The 12,229-nt window shown below is 42.8% G+C and overlaps 1 protein-coding gene across 6 annotated transcripts in view; it reads right to left on the bottom strand.

The window, feature by feature from the left end:
- Nucleotides 1–1,115: 1,115 nt before the first annotated feature.
- usp25 (ubiquitin specific peptidase 25) overlaps nucleotides 1,116–12,229 on the bottom strand; it is a 35,348-nt gene continuing 24,234 nt past the window's right edge. For 4 of the 6 annotated variants that reach the window (XM_007556420.2, XM_007556425.2, XM_007556421.2 and 1 more), the window contains 7 exons: nucleotides 10,776–10,871; nucleotides 8,619–8,797; nucleotides 7,730–7,808; nucleotides 6,755–6,834; nucleotides 5,733–5,856; nucleotides 3,153–3,345; nucleotides 1,116–1,923 (listed from right to left, as the gene is read on the bottom strand). In XM_007556420.2, the coding sequence (XP_007556482.1) occupies nucleotides 1,751–1,923; nucleotides 3,153–3,345; nucleotides 5,733–5,856; nucleotides 6,755–6,834; nucleotides 7,730–7,808; nucleotides 8,619–8,797; nucleotides 10,776–10,871 (924 nt within the window). In that variant the 3' untranslated portion in view covers nucleotides 1,116–1,750. The remainder of the gene's footprint in view (nucleotides 1,924–3,152; nucleotides 3,346–5,732; nucleotides 5,857–6,754; nucleotides 6,835–7,729; nucleotides 7,809–8,618; nucleotides 8,798–10,775; nucleotides 10,872–12,229) is intronic. The other 2 variants (XM_007556426.2, XM_007556427.2) reach the window with 1 other exon arrangement.

The raw sequence follows: 12,229 nt of genomic DNA, 5'->3' as shown, positions 1-12,229 counted from the left end.
AGAGAGGTGAAGCGATGAAAGGACGGGGAACTGATTGGCTGTTGAGGCTTCACGCCGCCGATTACACTCGTGAAAAAAATCTACTACATAGAAGTACATGTTTAAGTCGCATTTCCAGAAAAGACATTTAATTACAATAAAAAAATTGCGTATTAAAAGCAATAGTTAGGACCCCCGTTTCCTCGGGGTGCTCAATGTGTGGCACGGGGGCCATTTGCAGACCCTTGACGCCTTTCAAGAATGACTCAAATTTGGCCCACAGTACAACTTTTATTTTCAATTTGGGAGGAAAGATTACAAACTGAAATCTCATCAAAATACATTTTGTAAATGACTACACCTTCTGCATTGTTTTGAAAGGACAAAATCTATCCAGTTCCCAACAGAATGATCTAATTTCTGCTTTTGTTGCTCCAAACTGACTAAATTTGTTGCCATTTATTTTCAATGAACCCCTGACAAATATTCCCTTTTTATTGGGGAAATCTGCAAAACCCTTAAAGGGAAAGTATTGTGTTAAATCGACTATTTTTGAGATTTATATAATATTCCCTCATCAAAATCATACCTGGAGTGTTGCCTTGATTCTTTCGTGTAGGATAGAGAAGTCTCCCGTGGCAACCAATCAGCTGTGCAAAACCCCTGAGTGGACCAAGCCCCGCCTCTGAGGCGCAGCTCCTCCTCCGAGCTGCAGTTTTTTTCAGTTCTTTTCTTTCCGTTGAATTTTGTGGTTGGAACGCAACAAAACGTGAAAAAGATGGAGAGGTATTTGAATTCTGATTTAAGTGGTAGAAAAATCAAAGTTTGAGCAAAAATCCTGGCCCGACTCTGTTGCTCTACATTCATGGAAGTCCACCAATGGACTTAAAATTTGTACTTGGCTGAAATTATTTTTGCATTTTTATTATTCGCGCCACAAACCGTTTTGAAATGTGTTTCTGTCTGTGTGGATACTTACTTCCAATGAGCAGCTATAGAAAACTCTACCGCTCCTCTGTGAGAACCGATAGGAACCTAGAATCAGAACTTTTACTTACCTGGCAAACGTCTGTGACCGCAACGAGCAACGACAAAGGACGCAAAATAAAGATCAAATTGAGGCGAAAAACAATCGTTTAGTTGGCCTAAAAGGGCCATAAATAAAATTTTTATTCTCTCAAATTATTAACAAGCCACAGGAAACCTGCGGCCGTCTACCACAGCACTTAAAACATCTCGTTCTGGCACAGTTCACAAAGACATGAGACCCATGTGAGATCCTCGGAGACATCTGAAGGCTCTCCTCCTTACTTTCTTAGAAAAATAAAACATGGTAATACTGTACCAAACAGGTGGCAAGAGAACCGGAGGGTCCATTCCACAAAGAGGGGCGGGGAGGGGGGTTTCAGAAAGGATTATTAGTGTGGCTAGGGAAGCTTGAATCAAACAGCAACGACAATATTAACTATGAAAAACCTTGAAGCTTCTTGTTTTTTATGTTGCAAAGCTGAAGCACAATGTGATTGCTTTCAACTCTTCTCACAATATTGTTTTCCCTCCCCGCCTCGTCCTTCCTCTACTGTTTTGCTTTAAAAAGAAGTGTGGAAATAATATTTAGGATGATAAAACCTATAGCAGCAAAAAAAAAAAAATAATAATAGAGTAACAGAAGAATAACGGCGAGAAGCGAGCGGCGACCCCTGGGCTAAGAAGGAAGGCGTGGGCTGACTGGAGGTCCGTGAGGGGAGAGGCGGCGCGGCGCGTCCCGAGCTCATCTCCCCTCGCCGGGCGCCCGGCCGACGGCGGCCACGATGCGGCCAAAGCGCTCGCACAGCTCCAGGGTGGAGTAGCTGGGCAGCTTGGGGGGGTCGTGGAAGCTTTTCATCTCCGTGGAGCAGTCCAGCAGCTTGGGCAGGAAGTCGGTGAGCTTCTCCTGGAGGTTGGCTGGGAGACAGAGAGGAGAAGGCGGTGAGCAAAACGTCGGGCTGAAATCGCGAGCTAAATATTTGCGGATTTCTGCCGCGCGGAAGCCGGGTGAGGTCAGCGGGACTGGACCGGACTGCTCTGGGTGATATTGCTCTGCCTTCTGCTTTTCATGAACAAAGGACAGGAAATCAGACAAGCAGCTCTCTGGGGACAGATAAAAGCTCCAGACGCTTCGGTCCAAACTTTCCCACCGACGATCCAGAGCAAAGTGTATCTGGATCTTCACCCAAACATTTGCTTCTGTTCATGAGATGACTATACTATACTATATGAGATGACCTTTTAGAAACGGACATCTCTGGAACTTTCCCCCCCATTTTTCTCAATTCATAACCAAATCTCACTACTTTATTGTGAGACTGAAGTCACCTGGAGATCAACCAACAATAAGCGGTAAGTAACTAGAATAGAAGGAAAATGACGCATGTGATGTTCCCCAGGGCTGAATCCTTGGACCTCTATCTAATGTCTATATGCTTCCACTGGCTCAAGTTATAAGAAGAAATACGATTAGTCACCATAGATGCGCACATGATGCACAGCTCTACATTACGTTGTCACAAGGTAACTCTGAACCCATCCAGCTACTGAACTCATCATTAATGGCATTTGCAAAACTTAAAAGTGGATGTCAGCTGATGCTCTCCATCCAAACCTCGCTCAGCTCCAGCAGAAACTTTACAGTTGATTGAGACAAACCCCAGATTGATTCTGCGGGTTCAAATTCACGTTGCACTTTGTGTTTAAACAAGTTTTAAAGTTTTCCTTTAACCTCGACTATGCAGCATGTTGTGCTGTGGTGTTAAATAGGAGCATCTCAGTAATAAACTTTGAAGTCTGTGGAGGTAACATGACAAATCTAATCTAAATCTTTTTTGAAGTGGAGTAGCTTTTTTTTTTTTTGGTGATGCTTTACTGCAATCATCCTAACTGACGGTAAAAGTCCAAGAACTGTGCACATGACTGATGCAGCTTACAAAACACTGGGTTAATCTGCACAGCTGAAAGTGTTTCTGATGGACAGGAGGGCCACGGTACGTCACCGCTGATCCAAAACCTCCGAACTTCTGATCCCCGTCTCGGCGCGTCTCCTGATCTTGCTTGGCTCGTTTGCTCTGAAACCGGATCTGCATCCTCCGCCCGTCCGACCCTTCAGACCTCCAGAAGTCATTCCCTGGAGAGCTCACCTTCCATCTCCTGGCCCAGGTAGGAGCACCAGCGGTTCCTCATGTCCTCCACAGCGAGCAGGTCCTTCTCGGCCTCCTGCGCCAGCAGCAGGGGGATGCACGGCACCACCAGCTCGTTCATGATGCCGAGGCCCGTGCCCACCTCCGGCTCCTCTCCGGACTCGAACATGGCAGCCGCTTGCTCGTTCAGTTTCTGCAAGGAGGAGAGAAGCCTGTGAGTTCAACACAAAAGTTTAACTGGGTGGATAAACGGTTCGAATGCAACCCGGCTCGGACTGGAGTTTAAACAGAGTTGCTTTAATGAGAGCGAGGGGTGGCGCTCCTTCGGTTTCCACAGAACGACGGAATGTGTTTTGTTTTTTTTCCCCCCCTGCAACCAGATGGGTTTCCAAGCAGCTGAGGTTGTATTTGTTTGGAGCGAGAAGAAAGCTAGTGGTGTTCTTCAAACCAACTTCACTGTCATCAAGGACACCGGCGTCTTTATGGATCCACTGGATAACATGGAAGTGTTTTAAGGGTGACAGTGAAGAGGTTAATCCAGCTGACCTGCAATGTGCAGCAGCTGCTGCACTCCATAAACATCAGCCTGTCTCTCAACAGGGATACAACTTCTGGTTATTTTAGCAGTAAACTACGCCTCAAGATTTTTATTTTTTTATTTTTTTTACACCTTTATTTTAAGTAATTAAAATAAATGTTAAAGTGTTAATCAGACATTATCAAAATGATTTTAATTGGTCGTGATGTTAATTGAGTCATTTTGGGAAAATGAAGCCCTGAGCACTTCAGGAACGTTGCAAACAGATGGAGCCAATAAAGCAGAGCAGGGCTGCATCAAGAGATTAGGCCCTAATTTCCTTCATTTTGGGAGATTGGCGATCAGCCGATATCATCCACTGACCTCATCTACTTCGGAAAAGGCCTAAAAATCAAACACGGTTCTCTTGTGCTCCGCTGTGAGAGACCGGCCCACCGGGTCACGTCTGAGCCTCTTCAGTATCGGTCAAAATGGGAATCAGCAGCACAGGCTTCTCAAAGATCGGTAATCTGCGATCGGTGCACCTCTGCCTGGGCTCCATGCAGAGCGTTGGATTGGTCAAAAGTTTGTCGCTGTGTTCAGAACTCAAAAATGAGAAAAAGACACTTTAATGACTCCATTTGTCAGTGTAGCTCAGAAGAAGAGCTCTGCATTCAGCCTGCTAGCAGACAACAGGGCGGGGACGCAGCAGACGCCGCCGTCCTTCACAACATGCTGACAATTAAATCCGGCGTCAGTTTTTAGTCGATGATTACGCTGATTAATTGCTGTGGCTCTACTCTGAGTGGCCATATAATTCATTTAATTTAACAAAACAGCTTTTTTTAAATATTACCGACGAGCTCTAAACGTGCTGGCTTTACGTCACCGATGGAAAAGAGAAACGTGAAATCCGATTGTTGTACGAGAAAAAATGAAATCTGAACGTTTAGCAGCTGAACGACGCAGGAGAAAACGAGGCTGATTCACTTTGTTAATGTTCGCAGTTTTTTCTCCTCCTCCCTCCTCGTCTCTCTGAGCCCCGTTTTATTTTGTCTCCTCCTTGAGATGTTTTTCATTTCCTTTATTAGATTTGGGTCTGAAGCGGGTCTTGAAATCCTTGCCTGAATGCAGATACGAGCTTTTCTTCTTTCTTTTTTTTTCTTTCCGTTCTTGGCCCCGGAGCGTCTTGTCGTCACACACAAACTCGCTGACCTTCTCCGAGGAACGACCAGCTTTTCTTTTTCTCCCTTTTTTTTCTCTCTCTTTTTCTTCCTGCGAGCCAGTTTGGAATCAGGAGCTGCGGGGCTGGATTTGCAAAACGTCCAAGTCCATTAACTGTGTCAACGTTAGCTGTGTTTTCGATTAAAACAAGAGGCGAAGGTAAACAGCTGCGTGGACGGCGCTCTGGCCGGGGATCTGAGCTGACCGGCCGGGACGGGAGGTTAGCTGAGGACGCGCTTGTGTCTCATGGTAATGTGTTTACACTTGCTGGGCCTCCTGCTTCCTATTCCCACTACAATGATTACATTATGAGCACAATGCTGGTGTAAGGTTACCGAGTGCAGCAGCAGCAGAGAGAGAGAGAGAAGAGGTTCTGAGGACAGAATGGATCGGGTTGAGGGGGTGTGGGGGGGGGAACCCACCCCTGACCAATAATACCGAAGCGCAGGCCGTTTTGTGGGGGAGAAATGAAAAGAGGCTCACATCACGACGCTGAAAGGATTTTCATCAGTCAGTATCAGATTAAAAAAAAAAAAAAAAAAAAACTTTCTGTGGAATCTTTGTGGGCTTGGAGCAAGCCAAAGCAATATCTCAGTGAAAGCAATCTGATTATAGTAACCAAGCTCATCGCTGAGGGGGTGCAGGGAGGGGAAAACATCCAGCTTTGTTAGTTTCTGCTGAGTCACTTTAGCGACGGAGGTCTGATAGAGAGGAAAGGGAGTAACAAAGAGGAGGCGGGGATCAGAGGGATGAACTACTTCACACGCAGATCTCAGGGAGAAGATAACGTCCTGCGATTGCGGTAATGTTCCAAACGGGACGGCGGGAGAGCGTCTCACCAGCAGACACTCTCTGCGGTGATAACCCAGCAGCTCCTCGTCGTGTCCGCGGTACAGGCCTTTCAGCAGCAGCTCCCTGTTGTACTGGTACGAGTAGATGAGGTACATCAGGGCCTCCACGTAGCTGCACAGGAACACGAACGCACACACACACACAGAAACACTCTGGTCAGATAACAACGCTGGATCAGAGAAAACGCTGGAAACTAAAGAGAGATCCAAGTGAAGAACTCAGTGACCCCGGTCTGCACTGCCATCAAACTGGGAGAGGCAATGACTGTGAAACGGTGCCCCCTGCAGGAGAAACTGGGACGGGACACTTTGCCGACCCAACGGTCCCATGACATTCTGGTTTGTATTCTGTCCTAAAGCAGGTAAACTCAAGAACTGTCTGTACTTTTTATTAATAGAATTTGAAAGAAATAAATACAAAATATTGACATTTATTTCTAGCATATTTTTTTTAAAAAGCCTAAAATGATCAGGCTTTAAATTTGTAACTTGACAAATTACAAGTTTGTAATTTGTCAAGTTACAAATGACAGAAGGACATGAAGACCAAGAAGAAAAAAATAGAGTAAAAGAAAGAGAAAGAAAAATTAAAGACAAAAATAAATGCAGAAAGGCAAAAAGAACGAAAGAATGACAGAAAGAACCCAAACTAAAATAGGCAGAAAGGCAAAACAAAGAAAAAATAAACTAAAAAGAATGATAGAAAGAAAAGAAGAACAAAAGAAAGACAGGCAGAACGACAGAAGAGATTGCAAACTGTGTTGAGAATCTTTCATCAGTCATCCATACAGTTTCAGAAAATAAATCCTTGCCGTTTTTAATATTTTATCAATTACTTCAAAATGTTCTCCAAGTTTGGACTGAAGCAGATGCCATGTTAGAGTCTAGAGTTTTAATTCGGAAGTGCACGGTGACAGTTACTGAACCCCGACTCGTATCCGACTCAGTGGCTTTGCTTTTTGATTCACTGCAAAGAAATCAGAGAGAAACCCGAGAGTATTTCAGCGTACTTTGACTTCTGGAACAGCTCCAAACCCGTCACCATCAGCACCGTTGTCTCACGGAAGTTCCTGTAGTCCTGATGCCACATCTGCCAAAGGAGGGGGAAAAAAAAGTTCAAACAAATTAGATTTGTGGAACACAAAGACGGAAAATATTCTGTTAAAATACAGTGGAGGATCTAACACTGCATCAGGTGACTCCATATTGGTCAAAACCAGTAATATTGGCAAAAAGGGAAGAATAAAAAACAGCTAGCAAGAGGAGAAAAGAAAAAGTTAATTCAATTTTGTTGTGAAGACACTTGGTTATGTTTGTATTTGGAATGAATCCCTTTTAATTTGCATTTTATTGTTTTTCTTTCAGATTCGGTTTTTGTTTCTCTTTGCTTTTCTAATCGGTTATTTTGTAGATCAATATTGCTGTTTACTAGTCTGCATTGATTTATTTTGTATATACTATTGTTATTAATTTATAGTTATCATAACTAATATATATATTTTTTAATCCTTAAGATCACAAAGTCAGAAAAATCTCGACTGGGTATCTTTGATCACAAAAACCACAATGATCACCAAGTTGGCCAAAGCTGTGACGAGGCAAACCAAAACTAAATCAAAGTAAAAAGCCATTTATTTTTTCAGATATTCTAGTTCTTAACTGTAGATAATAGAATTGGATTGAAGACAAACTTTTTCTCCCCCATTTGTTCATTTTTGATTTTTCCATACTCATCCAGACTTTAAAATCTTCGGCATGCAACAAGTGGAACAGGCAGAAAGTCCCCTATATCACTCCATGCACATTCAGCACATGAAGTGCTACTAAATTTAGTTGTATACTATATATTTGTATCAACTCAATGGCTGGTATTCAGGAATAATTGTGTTCTCATTTCAAACAGTGTGAAACGGTGAGATTGTGTAAATATGACAGCACAAAATGGGATAAAAAAAAAAAGAAGAAAAAAAAAAGTCACTTCTCACCTCATATTCATCCATGTTGACCTCCTCCGGCTTAATCAGGTCCAGTTTAGCGCGTGCCACTTGCATAATGCTCTTACATCTGTGCGGGAGGTGGGAGTGAGAGGAAGACGAAGCGGTGTGAGCAGCGAGACGCTGAGTCATGGCGAGGTGCTATACCAAATGAAACGGTCGGCGCTGCCCCAAGGCCCTAACACGGCCTAATGAATCACTCTTAACTGCCGAGAGGAGAAGTGAAACGCTCCTCCGGAGGCCCCTATTGAGGCCACATGCACGCATAAATCTAATTATCTTGCTCAAAATAGAGGAGAAGGGAGAAATCAATTTTGTGCTCATGAATATGGATTGAGGCCAACATGCACAGTGGAAAACTTTTTAAGAGATAGCTAAGCACAACGCCCCCAAATGACTTTAACAATGCAAGAGATAAAAAAAAAGGGAGGGGTGAGTAATTAAAAAAATAAAATTAAATTAGTAAAACATTTCTATACACGTGTTTTTCTAGATTGCTTTACATCATAGAAGAAATGTTCATGTAAACAAGAAAATGTTGCCTGTGCTGACAAATCAAAAGGACTACATGTGCTCTGCAAAATTAAGGACTTTGCTGCCCTCTGCAGGACACCAACAAAAACACAACATTGGGTAAAACGCTATTAAATTAAACCTGCAACTACCAGCTTCCTTCTTTATCCAAGCTCGGTATCAAAAAGTATCTTATGTTTCATCAGCGTGTTAATCTGTCTCTTTAAGCATCATCACAAAATATATCGAAGCTTTGAGGTCATAGTGTGACAATGCATGGGAAAAGTCTGAGTCGTCTGAATGCTTCTGCCGATCTTGGAGAAGTGCAATAAGATTTGAATCCATGGACCTGAACGGTGTTGCGTACCTCTCATCAAAGGCGAGGTTCCTGTCAGCAAACTGTGTGAGCAGAGTCCTCTCCAGGATCTTTTTGGGCGCCTCGTTTTGGATGAAGTAAACGATGACGTGGTGTAGCCTGTAGTCCAACTCGGGCGGCGTGTCTTCCTGGGCAAACCGTAGGAGACGGGCGTATTCCAGCTTGATGGCCTGACCGGAGACAAAGCACAGGAACGTCCAGGGTTCAAGTTCAACACAGCAGGGGGCCACCGCTTCTCTCCAACTTAGCCCACTTTGGGAAATGACTAGGGGTGCACCGATTGCAGTTTTCTGGCCGATCACAGATCTTTACAAAGCCTGACCATACTGATTTTTTTTGTTTTGTTTGGTCTGAAGAGCGGGGTGACTATTAACTGCACATATGCCTTCTTTCATGGCAGAACAAAAGGCAACAGTGGCTGATTTTCAGACTTTTGTGACAGTAGAGAAGATTGTGGATAAAAATCTGTTTCACCTTTAAGTATTGCCTAATCGCAGATCTCCCAAAATTAAAGGAATTGGAGCCGGCTTCTCGGTGCACCCCTAAAAATTACAGAAAACTTTCACTCCGATACTATATAGACTTAAAATCAGCAAAAAGCCTGCATTTTGAAATAAAACTCTTTTTTTTTTTAAACTGTTAAGAAACAAATACAAATGTGTGTTTCACATTAAGGATTTCATCTCTATTAAAGGGTTGAGAGGTTTATGGTTTAGGTGAATCTCAGTAAGTTAAGGTATCCCGAAGCTAATTTATTTCAGGAATTAGATTCAAAAAGTGAAACCAATATAAAGATTAATCGTACACAGAGTGATATATTTTGTAATCATTATGACTAACAGCTGTCCTCAAAATTCAGTTTCTTACAGAATTAGAATATTTCGTCAGACCGATGAAAACGGATAACGTGGCCTATTTAAATCATGGTGAAGGCTGCTGACTTGGCAGCTATCCAGCAGGAAATCTGACACCCTACAAGGAGTCATGATAACAAATTTTACCAAACAATAAATTGTCCCCAGAAATGATTGGAATAAATCACAATATTGTCATTTTGAGACCATCGTCAAGGAATATTTTTTATTTTAGTTTTGGTTGAAAGAAACACGAGGAAAACAAGCATGCAAAAGGAAACTTTTGAGCCCATTTGATTTATTGCTTACATGGCAGCGTTAGCTCCGACTGTCATAATCCTTATGTCAAGCCACTCCTGAGCTACACAACACCAGAACTGTCTTACTCGAGTTCAGGAGAAACTACACTGCTGCCGATTGGCTCGAAGTCCTTATTTTAGATTAAAGTAAATGTGTTTAATTCAGGGTGCGTTGACACTAGACCTGTTTCGTCTGCTTCAACTAAACGGACCAAAAAAAGAAAACTCTGGCCCGCCGGCAAACCGAGGTTCTGGTTGCAGTGAACGCCGGTGCCGTTTGTTTGAATGAATGTATGTAAATGCCAAGCAGACTGGAAACTGCTCCGAAAGCAGAAAGTGGACGATAGCACGTGGGATTCTAGGTAAAAAAAACAACCAAAACAAACGTACAGGTCCAGCGCTAGCAGGAGAAACAGTATTTTAAAAGAGAAATCCTAAAACCGCTAAAATCTGACGACACTCCGTTTTGCTTACATTTTAGTCTCCCATCAAATCTAGTCTGCTGGACTATGAGGTGTGAAAACACCTTTAGAAATCAAGTTTATCGAGGCCAAAGTCGGAGCATCCACCAGGAAATGTTGCCGACAAGCACAATGCAGATATTGATTTTTTTCTCCCCACTCAGCAGGACTTGGCACCTGCCCACACTGCCCAATGTACAGCAAACCTGTCTGACCTCACCCCGCAGAGACTCTATGAAGCACTGAGACCCCTGACCCAACGGATCAGTCAAGCTGATCAAACACTTCAATAGACCAATATTTCTGCATTTCAATTTCTAAAAAAGAAAAGACTGATCGTACGTAATATTCCCATATTCTGAGAAGCTGAATTTTGGACTTCCATGACTCTGGGTGGAATAAGTCATTATATATCAGTTCCACATTTTGATTCAAGTCACTGCGATGAATCAGAAACGATCATAAAATAGGAGTTGAATGGTTGCATGAAGTGAGAGATAGTGGAATGAAGAGAGGAATAAGGAGAGATGGTACCTTAAAAAAGGCTGCCTCAGGCCCGTTCTTTTCATATATGCTGCTGGATTTGCCAATGGCCATAATAATACCCTGCATGTTGGGGGTCATCATTATCTACCCAGAAAGCAGGAACCATGTTAAATAAAATATCTTTCAAGTAAAAATATGATAAAATATACACGTTTCATGGCTCTCAGGCAGTGTAGTAGAGCCTACAGGAGTTAGGGCATGCTATTGGTTAGCCAGCACCGCATGCACGGTTAGTGACGAGGAGGGACCACAGCCAGTGTGTTCAGGGGCAGGATGCACATTCCTCAAAAAGGACGGTGTGTAAAAACCGAGGCAACTGACGTGGGATGAAGGCTGAACCTTCCTGCTGTCTCAGAGTGAATCTCAGTAGGAGCTTGGCAAATGTTACAGTCAGACGGTGGGGTAGCGGGGTTTTCCTGTCAGACCGTCAGTTTCCAGAACAACACGCACGCAAAAAAAAAAAAAGAAAAAACTTTTAAAAGCGCAGTGCAACCCTGCCGAACCACGCAGAGAGTAAAAGACTTTTGGGGTCTTATTGACCCTGTGTCTTAAGACCGCAGGAGGGTTAAAGAAAATCTGAGATTTTAAAACAAACTAAGAGCATAAAGTCAGGGTCGTGTGTGGGATCTCTAGTCAGATCATTCAAACTGATTCACATGATAAGTCCTCTCTTCTTCCTTCAAACAGCATTTTGACCGTTTCAGGGTGGACATTCATCCCAGAAAACTACCTTAGAAAGGAGCATTTTGAATTAAAGGGGAAGTTTTGTGGAGGGAGAGTACTGAGCATTTCTTCTTGGATGCTTTTTCTCAGCATTATGTCACTTCGGCTTTTCTACAGTTCAGATTTTAGAATTTGACATGGTTTAGTCGGTCCGAGTTCTCTAAAAATCCAAACACCCCATTCTACTGCGGCATGAATTAGCACAGGAAAACAGCCAACTCAGTCAACTACTAAATAGTGAAGAAAAGAAACCAACCAACCATCCTCTCCATTAATCTTCCGTTTAGTTGGAGGCTAATGCGTGACCAATAATATGTTATGGTTGAGGCACACCAAAGTAGACAATTGAAGGAAAAGACATAGGAATCCACAGTAACCCCCCCCCCTACTGTAATTGATCACTAAAGACAATACTTTTGCATAAATAATCACAAATATAGAAATTGTTCAGGGCTGCTGCTGAATACATCTGAATGGTTCTGATTCTTGTTTACACTGCAGAAACTATGTATTGTATGCTCCAGATCCATATTTTGTTGGAAGCACAATTTATTTTAGTGCAAAATGATCCTTTATTTGGCCCCCAGGTAGTAAAATTTATTTGTATTGACATCAAAGTGACAAATTGGAATCAATGTTCAGCAAAGGATATTAATTACTTAGGGATGCAGAGATATGAATATTTGTGCCGATGGCAATATTAATGTTATGGCCGGTAA

Source organism: Poecilia formosa, unplaced genomic scaffold (assembly GCF_000485575.1).
Source record: "Poecilia formosa unplaced genomic scaffold, Poecilia_formosa-5.1.2 Scaffold79, whole genome shotgun sequence".
NCBI classification, from domain to species: Eukaryota; Metazoa; Chordata; class Actinopteri; order Cyprinodontiformes; family Poeciliidae; genus Poecilia; species Poecilia formosa.
The sequence above is the reverse complement of the archived record's forward strand: the minus strand, read 5'-3'. Positions and strand labels throughout refer to the sequence as shown.